General features: G+C 47.8%; 1 protein-coding gene across 5 annotated transcripts in view; it reads left to right on the plus strand.

The window, feature by feature from the left end:
• The window catches only part of RYR1 (ryanodine receptor 1), a 126081-nt gene that overhangs the window by 95691 nt on the left and 12614 nt on the right, over positions 1-17776 (plus strand). For all 5 annotated transcript variants that reach the window (XM_069550703.1, XM_069550701.1, XM_069550702.1 and 2 more), the window contains 2 exons: positions 13408-13749; positions 16970-17776. In XM_069550703.1, the coding sequence (XP_069406804.1) occupies positions 13408-13749; positions 16970-17776 (1149 nt within the window). The remainder of the gene's footprint in view (positions 1-13407; positions 13750-16969) is intronic.

Below are 17776 nucleotides of genomic sequence, written 5' to 3' on the forward strand. Positions count from 1 at the left end.
CCAGTTCTGACTGTTGCTTCCTGACCTGCATACAGATTTCTCAAGAGGCAGGTCAGGTGGTCTGGTATTCCCATCTCTTTCAGAATTTTCCACAGTTTATTGTGATCCACACAGTCAAAGGCTTTGGTATAGTCAAGAAAGCAGAAATAGATGTTTTTCTGGAACTCTCTTGCTTTTTCCATGATCCAGCGGATGCTGGCAATTTGATCTCTGGTTCCTCTGCCTTTTTTAAAACCAGCTTGAACATCAGGGAGTTCACGGTTCACGTATTGCTGAAGCCTGGCTTGGAGAATTTTGAGCATTATTTTACTAGCGTGTGAGATGAGTGCAATTGTGTGGTAATTTGAGCCTTCTTTGGCATTGCCTTTCTTTGGAATTGGAATGAAAACTGACCTTTTCCAGTCCTGTGGCCACTGCTGAGTTTTCCAAATTTGCTGGCATATTGAGTGCAGCACTTTCACAGCATCAACTTTCAGGATTTGAAATAGCTCAACTGGAATTCAATCACCTCCACTAGCTTTGTTCATAGTGATGCTTTCTAAGGCCCACTTGACTTCACATTCCAGGATGTCTGGCTCCAGATGAGTGATCACACCATTGTGATTATCCAGGTCGTAAAGATCTTTTTTACATAACCACAAAACGTTTATGCAAATCAGGAAATTATCTTCGACACAATGCTGCTATCTGCAGATTTTATTCAATTTTCACCCTTGAAGGAAGTTTTTCCCTTGTCAGGGATCCAGTCTGGGATCAGGGATTGAATTTAGGCATCCTGTCCCTTTGTTGCTGCTGTTCAGTCCCTCAGTCGTGTCTGACTCTGCGACCCCGTGGACTGCAGCATGCCAGGCCTCCCTGTCCCTCACCTTCTCCTGGAATTTGCCCAAGTTCATGTTCATTGCATTGGTGATGCCTGTCTCTTTAGCCCTCTTCAATCCAGAACCCTTCCTTGGTTTGTCTTTGCCTTTTATGAGCTTGACATTTTTGGAAAATAGAGGCCAGTTGTTTTATAGGATGGCCCTTAGTGTGGGCTTGTCTGAGTTTTCCTTGTGATTCGACTGAGGTTATAGACTTTGACAGGAATATGAGAAGCACTGTGTCCTTCTTGGTGCATCAGCTCAGGAGGTGCGTGCTATTAGTTCTTCACATTTCAGTCCGTGTTAGCTCGGCTCACTTGGTGAAGGTGTTTACCAGGGTTTCCACTGTAATGATACTATCGTTCCCCTTGGTATCTTGTGAGGATGTGCTTTGAGACTATGTAAATATCCTGTACCCAGGTTGGCATCCATCAGAAATGCTTATGTCAAATGATTATTACTCTGGCAGTTGATAAGAGAGAGTTTTTAAATTTTCTGACATCCTTTACCTTCATTGTGTGTGTCTGCTCAGTCATGTCCAACTCTTTGCGACCCCAGGGACTGTAGTCTGCCAGGCTCCTCTGTCCATGGAATTTTACAGGCAAGAATACTTGAGTGGGTTGCCATTTCCTACTCCAGGGGATCTTCCTGACCCAGGGATCAAACCCACATCTCTTGTGTCTCTTGCGCTGGCAGGCAGATTCTTAACCACTAGTGCCACCTGGGAATTAGATACCTTTTAGAAAATTTTTATTGCATTATAGTTGATTTACAATGTTCTGTTAATTTCCACTGTACTGCAGAGTGATTCAGTTTACATATATATATATATAATCTTTTTAATTATGGAGCATCACAGGATGTTGAATGGCGTTCCCTGTGCTGTACGGTAGGACCTTGATGCTTACCCATTCTATATGTAATAGTTTGTATCTGCTAATTTCACACTCCCCATCCTTCCCTCCCCCGCACCCCCTCATGCAACCGCAAGCCTATTCTCCACGTCTGCGAGTCTGTCTCTGTTTGGTACATATGTTCGTTTGTGTCGTATTTTAGACTCTGCATATAAGTGACACCATATGGGATTTGTCTTTCTCTTTATGACTTACTTGGCTTGGCATGATAAGCTCTAGGCCCATCCGTGTCGCTGCAAGGCTGTTATCTCATTCATCTGTAGGACTGAGTAGTATCCCGTTGTCTACGTGTGCTGCGTCGTCTTTTTAGGCCCTTATTTATGGCTGCACTGGGTCTTCACTGCTGCACATGGGCTTTCTCTATTTGCCAGCGGGGGCTACTCTTTGTTGCCCTGTGTGGAACAACACATTCTCATTGTGGTGCCTTCTCTTGCTGTGGAGCATGGGTTCCAGAGCATGCAGGCGCAGTAGTTGCGGAGCACAAGCTTAGTTGCTCCGAGGCACGTGGACTCTCCCCAGATCAGGGATTGAATCCATGTCTCCGGCATTGGCAGGCAGGTTCTTAACCACTGGACCACCAGGGAAGTCCCCGTACCATTGGGATTATCCACTCATCGGTTGATGGACATTTAGGCTGCTTCCATGTCTTGGCTATTGTAAACAGTGCTGCTATGAACATTGGGGTGCATGTATCTTTTTGAATTAGTGTTTTGTCTGAGTATATGCCCAGGAGTGGGATTGCTGGATTATATAGTGATTCTATTTTTAGTGTTCTTAAGGAACCTCCATACGGTCCACAACAATTTACATTCCCATCAACAGTGTAAGAAGATTCCCTTTTCTGCACAGATTAGGTACCGTTTTACTGTAAGGAAGAGTTTTTCCTTTCTCTTCCATTTACTTGTTTGTCTATGCATTTGTTCATTTATTTATATCGGTACAGACCTATGGCTTCTTATTTTATCCTAGGGGTTGCAATTGCTGCTGTCCATCAGCATTTAAATAAGCCCAGGGTCACCCAAGTTAAGTATAAAGTGCCCCATGCCTCCCAGCTGTCCTCCGAGAGCCTCCCTGCCTCTCCGTCTCCCCGCTTCTCAGCCACGCCTCCCAAGAGCTGTCTACACTTGCTAACTCCTTTCTCACCTCCCACTCCTTCCCTCATTTGGGGTTTGCTGGCTTCTGTCTCTGTCACTCTCCTGAAACTACACCAACTAAGATCATCAGGGATCTCTCCACCCTACCATCTCTCCTCTGACCCGTCATCTTGACAGCATTTGCCACGGTTGGCCATGTCCTCCCCCATCCCTAGCAATGCTTGCTTCCCTGGGCATCTGTGCCACCCACCCCTGGGACCCCTACCTTCCCTGGCAATCCCTCACAGATTCTTTTTTTATTTTTTAAGATTTTTAAAATGTGTACCATTTTAAAAGTCTTTATTGAATTTGTTACAATATTGCTTCTTTTTTTCTACGTTTTGGGTTTTTGTCCCAAGACATGTGGGATCTTAGCTCCTCGAACAGCGATCGAACCTGCTCCCCCTGCAATGGAAGATGAAGTCATAACTACATTGCTACCTAAGCTTTAGGGAGAAGGGATAATATGTATCATGTTCTCATGTTCTCACTCTGCGCCAGGTCCTATGTGTAAATGAATGGTAATTTACAGCAACCATGAGGTAGTAAGGACTATTTTTTTATTCCCATTTTACAGAAGTGGAAACTGAGGCACAGGGAGGTGGAAATGCTCTGTTTAAGGTCACGCAACTAATTGACAAGTCTGGGATTCAAATTTAGGCAGTCTGACTCCAAAGTACACTGCCCCCAGGGTCATTCACTTACTAGCTCAATAAATAGTCAACGAGCACCTCCTGAATGCCAAGCCTGCTCTGGGGAGTCCCAGCCATACTCTCTCGACCAGCAGATTTTCAGCGAGAGTCTGAGGGGGGATGGCTGCAAGAGAACCAGAAAGCATAATGCAGGAGATAAAGTCATGTCATTTATCTATCTATCTATCTATCTATCTGTATATATATAGGCCACGCTGTGCGTCATGTAGGTTGTTAGTTCCCCATCCAGGGATCGAACCTGTGCTCCCTGCAGTGGAAGCATGGGGTCTAACCACTGGACCGCCAGGGAAGTCCCCTGCATCATTTAACATTTTGAAAGGACTTTACTCAGCAAAGGAAACCATCAACAAAATAAAAAGGCAACTTACAGAATGGGAGCAATATTTGCCAACCTCATATGTAATAAGGGGTTGATATCCAGTGCACACAAAATGTTCATGATAACTCCAACACAATAAACTCAATAAATCTATTTAAAAATGAGCAAAAGACCTGCATAGACATTGTTTAAAGAAGGCATACAAATGGCCAACAGGTACATGAAAATGTGCTCAATATCACTTATCATCGGGAAAATGCAAATCAAAAAAACCACAATGAGATATCACTTCACACCTGTTAGGATGGCTGTTATAAAAAAAATAAGAGAGAAAGAAAGAACAAGTGTGGCAAGGATGTAGAGAAAAGGGAACCTTTGACCATTGGTGCTGGGAATGTAAACTGGTGCACTATGGAAAGCAGAATAGAGGATTCCTCAAGAAATTAAAACTAGAACTACCATAAGTGAAGTCGCTCAGTCGTGTTCGACTCTTTGTGACCCCATGGACTGTAGCCTACCAGGCTCCTCTGTCCATGGGATTTTCCAGGCAATAGTACTAGAGTGGATTGCCATTTCCTTCTTTAGCAGATCTTCCCAACCCAGGGATGGAACCCAGGTCTCCCGCATTGTAGACAGACGCTTTACCGTCTGAGCCACCAGCGAAGTCCCATATGACCCTGCAATCCCACTTCTGGATATCTGTCCAAAGGAAACGAAACTGTTATCTCAAAGAGATGTTTGCTCTCTCATGTTCATTGCAGTATTATTCACAATAGCCAAGGTGTGGAAACAGGCTAAGTATCTGTCAATGGATGAATGGATGAAGAAGGTGGTGTGTGAGGGGGCATAGGTATACCTATGGCTGATTCATGTTGATGTTTGGCAGAAACCAACACAATTCTGTAAAGCAATTATCCTTCAATTAAAAAATAAATAAATTTTAAAATTTTTTTACAGTAGAAGTACTACCAAGAAAAGAAGGTGGCGTGTGTACACATGTAATGAAATATTATTCAGCCATCCATTATTTTTTATAATTTTATTTATTTTATTATTTTTATTTATTTTGGCTGTTCTGGGTCTTCGTTGTTGCACAGTCTTTTTGCCAGTCATGGGGGATGCTCTCTAGTTGTGGTACGTGGGCTTCTCATTGCAGTGGCTTCTCTTGTTGGGGAGCATGGGCTCGAGGGCATGTGGGCTCGGTAGTTGTGGCCACGGGCTTAGTTGCTCTGTTGTGTGTGGAATCCTCTGGGACCAGGGATTGAACCCATGTCCCTTGCATTGGCAGGCGGATTCTTATCCACTGGACCATCAAGGAAGTCCTGCAATATATTCTAGAGATACAGGGAGTGTCCTGATTATTTTGTATAGGTGTCCAGTATTCCACTTTGCGTATGTATTATGGTTTATTTGATAATTTCCCATTTTTCTTCAAAAATAATTTATTATTCTTATTAGTATTTTCACTTAGCTATTTATTTTATTTTATTTTTTTGACCATGCTTTAAGGCATGTGGGATCTTAGTTCCCTAACCAAGGATCCAACCCATGCCCCCTGCATTGGAAGCACAGAGTCTTAACCACTGGACTACCAGGGAAGTCTCTGATTATTCCCTGTTGATGGACACTTGCTGTGTGCCTAGTCTTTTGCCATTACAACGCGTGCTCTCGTTAGGGCTGCCATGCATAGTTGTTCAAGCCGTGCACTGTACAAAGGTGCCAATTTATAGCACAGATATTGTAAATTTGTACCACAGGTTTCCAGCAGATGGGAGTAAGTGTGTTGAGGAAGCCTCCTTGTGGGCCACTAGCAATGCTGACTAGAACAATATGTGCATACATCATTTTGTATGTGCAGTTATATCTGAAGATAGACTTCCAAAAGTGGGATTGCTGGGCTAAACGGTAAATGCATTTGTCATTCGGACAGATTTTGCCCTCTGTTTTTCCTTCTCATAAGCAACATGTGAGGCTGCCTGTTTCCCCACAGCCTCACCACCAGACCACATTTGTCAAATATTTGGATTTTTGCCAATCTGATAGGTGAAAGGGGGTAGTGCTGCGCAGTTTTAACTCACATTTATCCTGCTATGAGTGCCGTGAAGTATCTTTACACATTACTTTGGGCTTCCCAGGTGGCACTAATGGTAGAGAACCTGCCTGCCAATGCAGGAGATGTAAGAGATGCAGGTTCAATCCCTGGCTCAGGAAGATCCCCTGGAGGAAGGCATGGCAACCTACCCCAGTATTCTTGTCTGGAGAATCCCATGGACAGAGGGTCCTGGTGGCCCATGGCCCAGAGGGTCACAGAGTCAGACACGACTGAAGTGGCTTATCATGCGCACATTACTTCTTTTGTATTACTTGTTCAGTGAACCGCCTGTGCCCTTGGCTTACTCTTCTACTGGGATGTTGGCAGTTTTCTTCTTGATTTCTAGGAGCTCTTTATATATTGGGCTGCTTATAACTTTGCTAGTGATATGAGGTGTACTTCTTTTTCCTAGTTCATCATTTGTCTTTTGCCTTTGCTTATGATGGCTTGTTTGTTTATTTGTTTTTTTGGGGGGAGGAGTTTGGACATGCATAAAACTTATTTTTTTAATTAAATTTAGTTTTTTGGCTGCACTGGGTCTTCATCGCTGTGCTCTCTCTAGTTGCAGTGAGCGGGGGCTACTCTCTAGTTTCCATCCAAGGGCTTCTCGTTGCGGTGGCTTCTCTTGTTGAAGAGCACCGGCTCTGGGCACACGGGCTTCAATAGTTGCAACACATTAGTTGTGGTTCACGGGTCCTAGAGCATGCAGGATTCAGTAATTGCAGAACTCGGGCTCAGTAGTTGTGGCACACAGGCTTAGGTGCCCCATGGCAAGTGGAATCTTCCTGGACCAGGCTTTGAACTCACGTTTCCCGCATTGGCAGGCAGATTCTCAACCAGTAGACCACCAGGGAAGTCCAAGACTTGATTTTTATGTAGAAAATCATTTAAAATATTTGTATTAATGTTAAACAAGATAGGTAATACAGGGGTACATTCCTTTTGTAAAAAAATTCAGAACTTACAGCTATGGTTGAGGTTACCTTTGATCCCTACCTCCCACCCATTTCTCATCATATCTCTTCAAAGGCTGCCACGGTTATCCTCTTGGTGTTCAAATCTCCAGGCATTTATTTCTGCATTTCCTTTCACATGTAAATCTGCATTGAAAAACATACAGAATTATTTTAGGGTTTCCCAAGCTCTTCATGGTTGACAGAGTTCTTGACAGTTTGCAAACCATATCTCCAGTGAAAAGTACTTGGCAGATTCCAAAACATCTACGACAGTTTGGAAAGCCCTTCCTGGTGGGTGAAAACATATCTTAGGCTACTAATTTATTCTTGGCACTATTTTGCAGTTTTCTTTGTTTTTTTTTTTTTATTAGCAAATGTTTTTGTACATCTCTCTGAATTCAAGACTTCCTTTTAAAAACATCTTTATTGAGATATAATTCATATACTATCAAATTCACCCATATAAAAGGTATAATTTAATGGGAGGAGTTTTTTGGTATATTCACAGAATTGTGCAGCCATTGCTACAATCTAATATTAGAACACTTTAATCACCCCGAAAAAAGAAACGCCATGCCCTTTAGCAGTCACTTCCCATTTCCCCCACTCAGGCCCCTGCCAACTGCTAATTTGCTTTCTGTCTCTATAGATTTGCCTATTCTGGACACTTCATATCAATGGAACTGTCCAATATATGGTCTTAAAAGGGTTTCCTGTTATTTAACAAGCCACAGTGTCATTATCATCCCTAACTGAAAACAAAGCAATGAAGACAAATGAAAAAGATCCATAGCTCATTAAATCATCAAATGTCTGCTCTGTGTTCTAATTTCCAGATCTTCAAAATATCACATATAACTTTTTGTAATTTCTTTGAAGCAACATCCAAACAAGGTCATCTAGTGCTATTGATTGCTAATTCTTCTCTTAAAAAAAAAAAAAAAGACAGCTTTATTTCTGTCTTTATTTTTGGCCATGCGGGCTCCTTCTTGCTGTGCGGGCTTTTCTCTAGCGGCAGCGAGTGTGGACTACTCTCTAGGTGTGGTGTGTGGGCTTCTCTTGCTGCGGAGCACGGGCTCTAGAGTGCGTGGGTTTCAGTAGCTGTGGTTCCCAGGCTTTAGAGCACAGGCTCAGTAGCTGTGGCGCACGGGCTTCATCGCTCGTGGCATTTGGGACCTTCCTGGACCTGTGTCTCCTGCATTGCACGTGGATTCTTTTCCACTGAGCCACTACCACCAGGGAAGCCTGGTTGCTATTTCGTTAAACCTCCTTCTATTGACTGCTGTCCCTCCTTCACTTTTTCCTTTCCTGACAGTTTATCTGCTAGAGATCCAGTCTGCTAATCCAGTAGAGCAGCAATGCCTGATAGAAATACAGGGACTTCCCTCGTAGTCCAGTGGCTAAGACTCTGTGCTTCCAATGCACAGGGCCCAGGTTCAGTCTCTGGTCAGGGAACCAGATCCTACATGCTGCAACTAAGACCCAGCACAGCCAAATAAGTAAACAATTATTTTTTAGAAAGAGATACAATGGGAGCAACACATACAGTTAAGGAATTTCTGGTACCTGCACTTTTTAAAAGAGTGAAACGAAACACATGAAATTATTTTAAACAATATATGTTATTTAATCTCCTCCACCAAAATTATATTTTGACATATAATCAATATAAAACTTATTAGATATCTTAAATTGTTTTTTTTACACTGTCATCAAAATCCACAAGTATACACTGTTGCCACATCTCACTCTGCACCAGCCACGATTCTATGGCTCAGTAGCCACATGTAGCTCATGGCTATCCGTAGATACTTCTCTATTAATCGTAGAGTTTCCTGCCTTTGTTTGGATCTGGCTGATGCAACCTTATGGTGTCATTTAATCTGTTCTTCTGTCCCCTGCATTTTCTGCAAACTAGGACTTAGGTCACGAAGCTTGATCAGACTCAGGTTTGGAGTTTTGTGTTGTTTTTTTTTTTTTTTCTTTTTTGCCAGCACCTTCCTTTATGGTGCTTCATATACCCATTAAGAACCACAGCCTGTCCCCTAATCACTCCTTTTGTGATGTTAGCAACCATCAGTGCCTGATGCCCAGACACATTAGTTCATTAGAAATTGCAAAATGGAGATATTCTCATTTCTAAATGTCTGACTGTTACCCAGCTTCACATGGTTTCCCAAACGCAAAGCAGCATATGATTTCCCAAACTTTACAAATCTTTATATTTTACAACAGGCTTTTCAATTACTTTTATGATTTAAAAGATAAGGTCAGCCTTCTTTTAAAAAAGGACTTCTTGATTTTCCAAAATTGTAACAGAGTTAAAAAGTCTTCTCAGTTTTCAAAATGCTTAATTCATTTGACAAATATGCACTGAGTGCCTACTGTGTGTAGCAGTGAACAAAACAGAGACCCCCACCCTCAGAGCTGATAGCCCAATGGGGAGGGGCAGATGAAAATAAGTAAACAAGATAATTTCAGGTTATAACCTGTGGTCTGAAGTAAATGAGCAAGGTGGTGTGCAACAAAGCGTGATGTAGTCAGCCCTGTAAACTGGGTGGTCAGGGAGGGCCGAGGACATTGAAGCTGAGAGCTGGATGCTACCCTGTGAAGGTAGGAGAGTTTGTGGCCTCCCCAGCAAAGGGAACAGCAAGTGTAAAGGCTGAGAAATGGGAACAAGAGGGATGCAGAGGAGGCCAGCGTGGCTGTTGAGAGGGAGAGAGGCAAAAATAAAGTCTGAGAGGTGATGGGGGAGGATGTGCTGAGCCTGGTTGGCTGTGAGGAGGACTCTGACTTTTAACCTGAATGAAATGGAGCTAAGGGAGGATTCTGAGCAGGGGAGGGATGTGATCTGACTCAGATGTTTACAGCGTCCCTCCAGGGGTGTGCGCGGGGTGGCAGGAGAGACTTTGGGGAGAAGAGGAGGAGAAACCAGGGAGGAGTCGCTGTGACCCTCTAGTGGGGGAGAGAACCATGGAGGGGACAGAAGTGTGTGTCCTAGGTCTTTTGAAAGCAGAGCTGACAGATTTGCTGATGGATTCGGTGTGGGTAGTGAGATGAAAGGGAGGGATCAAGGATGACTCAAAGATTTTAACTTAAGCACCTGGGTGGGTGGTGATGCTATTCCTGAGATGGGTAAGACTGTGGGAGGAGAGGTTTTGAAATCAAGAGTTCAGTTCTGGCCTTTTCCACACAGAGATGTCAGGTAAGGCTTCATCTGTCACGTGTATGGATTCTGGGGAGCAGTCAGGGCTGGGATGTAGACTTCACAATCATTGGCATGGGATGGCTTTCCGAGGCTTGAGCCTCAAGGCTCTCTCCATGGAGCATGTCTATCTCAAGAAAAGAGTGAAGATTTCAGACCTGGGGCCCCTTTAACCTTTAGAGGTCTGAAAGAGGAGACTCCAGCAGAGGAAACTGACAACAGTCAGAGAGGAAGGTATTTCAAAAGAAAGGACAGGCAAACGGACAATGACAACAAGAGAGCAGCAAATCACAAGAGCATGCAGAGTCCAGGACTGAACGGAAGGGATGGAGTCCCAGGCCCCAGGCGGAGCTGGGTGGGGGAGTCAGATTTTAAGAGGGGCAGTGTCACACTGTATCATAAGAAAAGGAGTCAGGTTGATGGAGCGACAGTAGAAGGTGAAGAGTTCCTGTGTGATTATGTCTCCACGCTCTGTGGTTTCTAGAGCCCTTCATGATTTGCAAAGCATGTTACTCATTTAGAAAGCATTTTTGCAAAGTTCTTGGCTACAAAGCACTTTTTAGAGCCAGAAAATTTCGCTTCTGTTCATACCCAGAGCAACGTTTCTCAGACTGCATGTGGCAAACCATCTGTTGGTCACGAAATTAATTTAGTTAAGTCATGACCAGCATTTTTAAAAATAAAATAGAACATTGCAGAGTGCGTTACATAGCGAAAGTCAGAGTTGTGTCCTGAAATCTTTTTTTTTTTTTGTCACATTATAAAATGCATTCTTACTGTGGGTGCTGTCAAAACATTTAAAAGATTGCCCCAGAGAACCTTTTGCAAAAAGTGCAGCAGCAGAGAGCAGTATGAGAATATTCAATGGAAGTGTCTGTAAAGTAAAAAACTGGAAATAATCTAAATGTCTGTCATCAAACCTTCTTCTATGATGGTTGTCGATTTTCTTTCCTGGAGTCACCTTCTCTTCTGGATAGAATGCTGTATTTATAAAACAGGAATACTACACAGCAGTGGAAATGCATTCATCTGACCTATACCTCAACATAGATAGATCTTGAAAACATACAGTTTAGTGAAAAAATTACATGATTATAATTCTTTCTATCAAAATAATGTACAGGATACCAGATAAATGACAGGATATAGATAGTAGAAGTACTGACACATACTTCTTTTTTTACTGAAGTAGAGTTGACTTACAATATTATGTTATATTATGTACAACATAGCTATTCAATGTTTTTGTAGATTATACTCCATTTAAAGTTATTATAAAATATTGGCTATATTCTCCTTGCTGTACAATATGTACTTGTAGCTTATTGATTTTATATGTATTTTGCACCTCTTAATCACCCTCCCCTATCTTGTTGCTCCCCGCTGCCCTCTCCTCACTGGTTTGTTCTAGCCTGTCCTGTATATCTGTGAGTCTGTTTCTGTTTGTTCTGTTTTCTCCTATGTTCATTTGTTTTATTTTTTAGATTCCACATAGAAGTGAAAACATCAATATTTCTCTTTGATCTATTTCACTAAGCATAATACCCTCTAGGTCCATCCGTGTGACACCCAGTTCTTTTTAAATAATTAATTGATTACTTTTCTTTTTGGTTGCACTGGCTCTTCCTTGCTTTTCCCAAGGCTTTCTCTAGCTGGGGTGAGCAGGGGCTACTCTTCATGGTGGTTTGCAGGCTTTTCAATCCAGTGGCTTCTCTTGTTGCAGAGACAGGCTCAAGGCTTGCAGGCCTCAGTAGCTGTGGTGCACGGGCTTAGTTGCTCCAAGGCCTGTGGGATCTTCGCGGACCAGGGATTGAACTGACGTCCCCTGCATTGGCAGGCAGATTCTTAACCACTGCACCACCAGGAACGCCCTGACACATAGTTCTTGGGGAAGGATACACCAACTCCAGGATAGTGGTTACCTTGGGGGAGGATGGGGAAATGGAGTAAGAGAAGGGTACACAGAGGGCTCCAATCACTGCTGGCATGTTTTCGTTCTTAAAAATATAGTAGTTGAAAATGTGTCATCGTGAGCATTTGTTAATTCTGGGGTGATGAGTATATGACTCTTTATTCCCGGTTGAGATTTGGAGGCCTCCATTGTGTCCGGTGCCAATTATGTAGATGCTGAAAATGGTAGGATGGGGGACCAAAGGGTCTTGGGGAAGGGGTAGAGGGGGTGGCATGTATTGCTATCAGTCAGGACCCTGGCCTTGAGGGGGCTGGCCTGGAGGAAAGAGTGAGGATCGAACTGGGTGATAGAGGGAGCTGTTTGGACAGGATGGCAGGACTGACCTTTGAGGGAGAGATGCAACCAGCACAGGGAGGGAACCAAGGAGAGAAATGCCACAACTCCGTTCTCCTCCTGCTCCCTGACCCCAACTGGGTGGCTCCCAACTGCAGCCAGAGGGTCAAGAGAGCCTCTGGTACAGACCACAGGTGCCACTGTAAGGGGTGAGAGTGCGAGGATGGGTGGAGAGCAACATGGCCGGCAGGGAGCTTGGGACGGCATCCCTTTACCAGCTGCTACCCAAGTGCTGGGAGGCTTCCCAGGTGGCTCAGTGGTAAAGAACCCTCCTGCCAATGCAGGAGACATGAGATGCAGGTTCAATCCCTGGATCGAGAAGATCCCCTGGAGGAGGGCATGACAACCCACTCCAGTATTCCTGCCTGCAGAATCCATGGGCAGAGGAGCCTGGTGGGCGACAGTCCACAGGGTCACAAAGAGTTGGACAGGACTGAGTGACTAAGTGCACATGAGTGCTGAGTTTCATCAATTCACATCTTACCACCAATGAAAAATGGACTCACCCTGACAGTGCATGTGTGGCTCAGCTTTGTGGAAATGCAGCATTCAGTAACTTTTAAAATATTTATTTATCAGCTGTGTTGGGTCTTTGTTGTGGTGCATGGACTTAGTTTCCCCATGGCATATGGGATCTTAGTTCTCCCACCAGGGATGGAACCACTGTCCCCTTGCATTGGAAGGCAGATTCTTAACCAGTGGACCGCCAGGGGAGTCCTAGCATTCAGTATTTTAATAACTGGTACAGTCTCACCCATGTCAACCTCTGAGTGTCAGCCTTTGGTGGTGATTATATGATCCTGGACTTTTCTGTCTTTATGAAAAGTCCATAGTAGTTTCAGGAAGAGCATCGGGGCTCCCCAGCCCACCCTTCTGACCTCTCCTTCTACTCCACCCCGCCGCCCCCCGCCAGGCCATGGACAGTCAGAAGCAGTTCACCGGTCCGGAAATCCAGTTCCTGCTTTCGTGCTCCGAAGCGGATGAGAACGAGATGATCGACTGTGAGGAGTTCGCCAACCGCTTCCAGGAGCCAGCCCGCGACATCGGCTTTAACGTGGCGGTGCTGCTGACCAACCTGTCAGAGCACGTGCCGCACGACCCGCGCCTGCGCAACTTCCTCGAGCTCGCGGAGAGCATCCTCGAGTACTTCCGGCCCTACCTGGGCCGCATCGAGATCATGGGGGCCTCCCGCCGCATCGAGCGTATCTACTTCGAGATCTCGGAGACCAACCGCGCCCAGTGGGAGATGCCCCAGGTCAGCAGACCCATGCACGTGCATGCTCGCCTCCCGGGACTTCCGGGGCATGCCCCTCTCATGCTTGACCCCACATGGGGCAGTGCACACTTTGCACATCTCCTTTGCAGGCCCCACTGGGCCCCTGCTCCATTCGTGCAAGCCCATGCCCACCGTTTTGCACATGTTGTATGGGTACTGCTGTGCCCTTGCAGACCTTGCAGACCTCTGGCTCTCCCATGCCCACCTTGTGCAGACTCGGCCTGTGCATGGACATACCCTGATATGGGGCTTCCCCAGTGGCTCAGCAGTAAAGAATCTGCCTGCAATGCAGCAGACGAGGGTTCGATGCCTGGGTTGGGAAGATCCCCTAGAGGAAGGCATGGCAATCCATTCCAGTGTTCTTGCCTGAAGAATCTGCAAGGACAGAGAAGCCTGTGGGGAGCCACAGTCCATGAGGTCACAAAGAGGTGGACACAACTGAAGCAACTGAACACACAGCATACATACCCTGATGCAACACCAGCAGCATTGGCATGCCTTCAGTGTGGCTGCTCACACCACGCCTGCCTCTTGCACACTCACCCTGGGAGCTCTTAATAGTCCGGATGCAACTGTACCCACACTGTGTACTTGAACCCATGTGGTTACACCCACCTTGCTCACCTTACCAGCAGCTCCTGGTACGCTCTCTCTCGATGCTGGCCTGCCCGTGCCCACTCTTTCGCACACTCACTCTGAGGGCTCCGGGATGCCCTAATGCTGGCCCATCCCTCACCAGTCACCACGTGTGTGCATGCTAAGTCACTTCAGTCATATCTGACTTTTTGCAACCCTATGCAAGGTAGCCCACCAGGCTCCTCTGCCCATGATATTCTCCAGGCAAGAACACTGGAGTGGGCTGCCATTTCCTTCTCCACACCAGTCACCACATGTGCCCCCAAATGCCCTCTGAATTCCTAACACACAATTCCTATCTCACTTGTTCTGGGCCCACCTGTGGGTGCACCTGTCTTGCACACTCACTCTGAGGATGCCAGTGTGCCTTCCTGAAGCCCTGGCATGCCATATGGTTGCCTGCCCCTCACTTATTCACCCATACATGCCCTGGCACACCCATGCGCACCCATAAGCACTTGGACCGCCCTCTCCAACATGTTCACAAAAGCCCCCTCGCCCATGTCCTTGGTGGCCGAGCCTACCTCTTGACCTATGTGCTCCTAATATGCCCAGCCCAGTGTTTGTCCCTTACATACTCACTTGCTCCAAGAGTACACTCATATGGCCCTGACATTCCCCCAGTCCACCTCACACACTTAGCCAGCACGTGGTCCCCATCCCCCGTTCTCTCACATGCCCATGTGCCCCTCATGCAGGTTCAGCCCCTGTTGTCCAAGTGGCCCTCCTGCTCACAATCACAATGCACACCAAGACTGTGTGCCCCTTGCTCTCACACTTCCTTTTTTTTTTTTTTTTTTTGTATTTTGGTCATGCTATGCAGCATGCAGGATGGTTCCCCCATCAGGGATGGAACCCAGGCCTCCGCAGTGAAAGCACAGAATCCTAACCCGAGGCCATCAGGGAACTCCCCCCACTTCCCTTTGGTTTCTCAGATGCCCCCCCAGGCACACACACACTCCTCCTGCTTGCTCTTGCACGCCCTTCCCGCATCACACAGTCTGTGAGGCTTGCACTCCCATCATCTCCTCAGCCCTGGGCCCCTCGACTCTCCTCCTCGGTGAGACCTGGCTCATGCACTCCCAGGCTTGTACCCCACCTTGAACCCTGCCCTCATGTTCCAGGCCCTCTTACACTTATTCCTGGGTCCCCCTGCGTGAGCGTCGTGGTGCATACACACAGCCTGTATGAACTGTAGACCCCTCCCACATTTACAGGACTTCCCAGGTGGCTCTGCGGTAAAGAATCCACTGCCAATGCAGGAGACGTGGGTTCAGTCCCTGGGTCAGGAAGATCCCCTGGAGAAGGAAATGGCAACCCACACCAGTATTCTTGCCTGGGAAATCTCATGGACAGAGGAGCCTGGTGGGCTACAGTCCATGGGGTTGCAAAAGAGTTGGACAGGACTTAGTGACTAAACAGCAGCAACAGCTCACAGTGACAGCCTCCATCCCCGGTTTTGCCCAGGTCCATGCATGCCTCCCCCATAGGCCCATGTCCGCGGAGCACACTGAGCCGGGCATGGTCACCTTCTCCTCCACATTCTCCCATGTCACCTTGGCCTCCTCACATCTGATACCTCCCTGAGCCCCTTATGCCCTCTCACAAGGCTTTTGCATATTGACCCCCATCACATACTCCACCAGAACCCCCAAGATTTTGCTCACTCATCTGTATCCCCTGAGGCATCACTGTACATTCATCCTGCTCTCCAATCTGGCTTAAAAGCCATTGCATCCTCCTCCACCCAGGATGGCTGCACATCCCTTCATCTGCAGGAAACCGTGGCTCGTCACTGGTCCTTCACACTCTGGTACCTGCTGTGGGAGCTCCAGCTCCCACCTCTGCCCCTCAAATGCACTCCACGGGCACACTCTTTGTTAGCATTATTCCTCCACTCACTCACTTCCTCCTGCTCACTCCTTCCCATTCTCACCTTCTAGTGGTCCCAAGGAGCCCATGTCTGTCTGCATGGCCCTCCAGTGCTCAAACAGCAGTACTGAGATAGCAGGCACATAGGGCATTTCGTAGGCACCAGGCCCTGTTCTAAGCACTCAGCATCTATTAATTCATAAGGGGAAACTGAGGCCCAGAGAGTTCCGTCTAACAGTGGTAGAATTGGGATTGGAACCCAGTCAGGCTGGCTGCAGAACCTTTGCCCTCAACCACCATGCCCCCTTTCTCAAAGAAGCCAAAAACATCGATTCTGGAGCCAGCTTGTTGGGAATTCAAATTTCACGCCTGTCACCTTCTGTGTCACCCTGAGCACGTGACTTTCTGGGCCTCCACTTCCTCATCTGTAAAATGGGGATAACAGCCCATACTCCTGGGATGGTTTGTAGGGATTAAATGTGATTACGATACACAAAATGCCAGGATACTGGCCCTGGCCCTGTTGAAATTCATACAAGTGCACCTACAGCGAGCGCAATACAGGTGCGCTCCTCGAAAATAAAAACCACGAAGATGCTTAGAACAGCGGCGAGCGCCCGGCCGCCTTCGCTGTGGTCCCAAGTGCCCGCCGACGGCGCCCCCATCATGTCCCCTCCGCCCCGCGCTGCAGGTGAAGGAGTCGAAGCGTCAGTTCATCTTCGACGTGGTGAACGAGGGCGGCGAGTCGGAGAAGATGGAGCTCTTCGTGAGCTTCTGCGAGGACACCATCTTCGAGATGCAGATCGCGGCGCAGATCTCGGAGCCCGAGGGCGAGCCGGAGGAGGACGAGGACGAGGGCGCCGGCGCGGCGGAGGCGGGCGCCGAGAGCGCGGAGGAGGGCGCCGCGGGGCCCGAGGGCGCGGCGGCCACGGTGGCGGCGGGCGCCACGGCGCGGCTGGTGGCGGCCGCGAACCGGGCCATGCGGGGCCTCAGCTACCGCAGCCTGCGGCGGCGCGTGCGGCGGCTGCGGCGGCTCACGGCGCGCGAGGCGGCGACCGCGGTGGCCGCACTCCTCTGGGCGGTGCTGGCGCGCGCGGGCTCGGCGGGCGCAGGGGCCGCGGCGGGCGCGCTGCGCCTGCTCTGGGGCTCGCTCTTCGGCGGCGGCCTGGTGGAGGGCGCCAAGAAGGTGACGGTGACCGAGCTCCTGGCGGGCATGCCCGACCCCACGAGCGACGAGGTGCACGGAGAGCAGCCGGCCGGGTCCGGGGGCGACGCGGACGGCGAGGGCGCGGGCGACGGCGCGGGCGATGCCGCCGAGGGTGCGGGCGACGAGGAGGTGGCAGACCAGGAGGACCCGGGAGTCGCCGATGGGACGGTGGCTGTGGCCGATGGGGGCCCCTTCCGACCCGAAGGGGCCGGCCTCGGGGACATGGGTGACACGACGCCGGCGGAGCCGCCCACGCCCGAGGGCTCGCCCATCATCAAGAGGAAGCTGGGG

The sequence above is a fragment of the Ovis canadensis genome, chromosome 14 (assembly GCF_042477335.2).
Source record: "Ovis canadensis isolate MfBH-ARS-UI-01 breed Bighorn chromosome 14, ARS-UI_OviCan_v2, whole genome shotgun sequence".
NCBI lineage: Eukaryota > Metazoa > Chordata > Mammalia > Artiodactyla > Bovidae > Ovis > Ovis canadensis.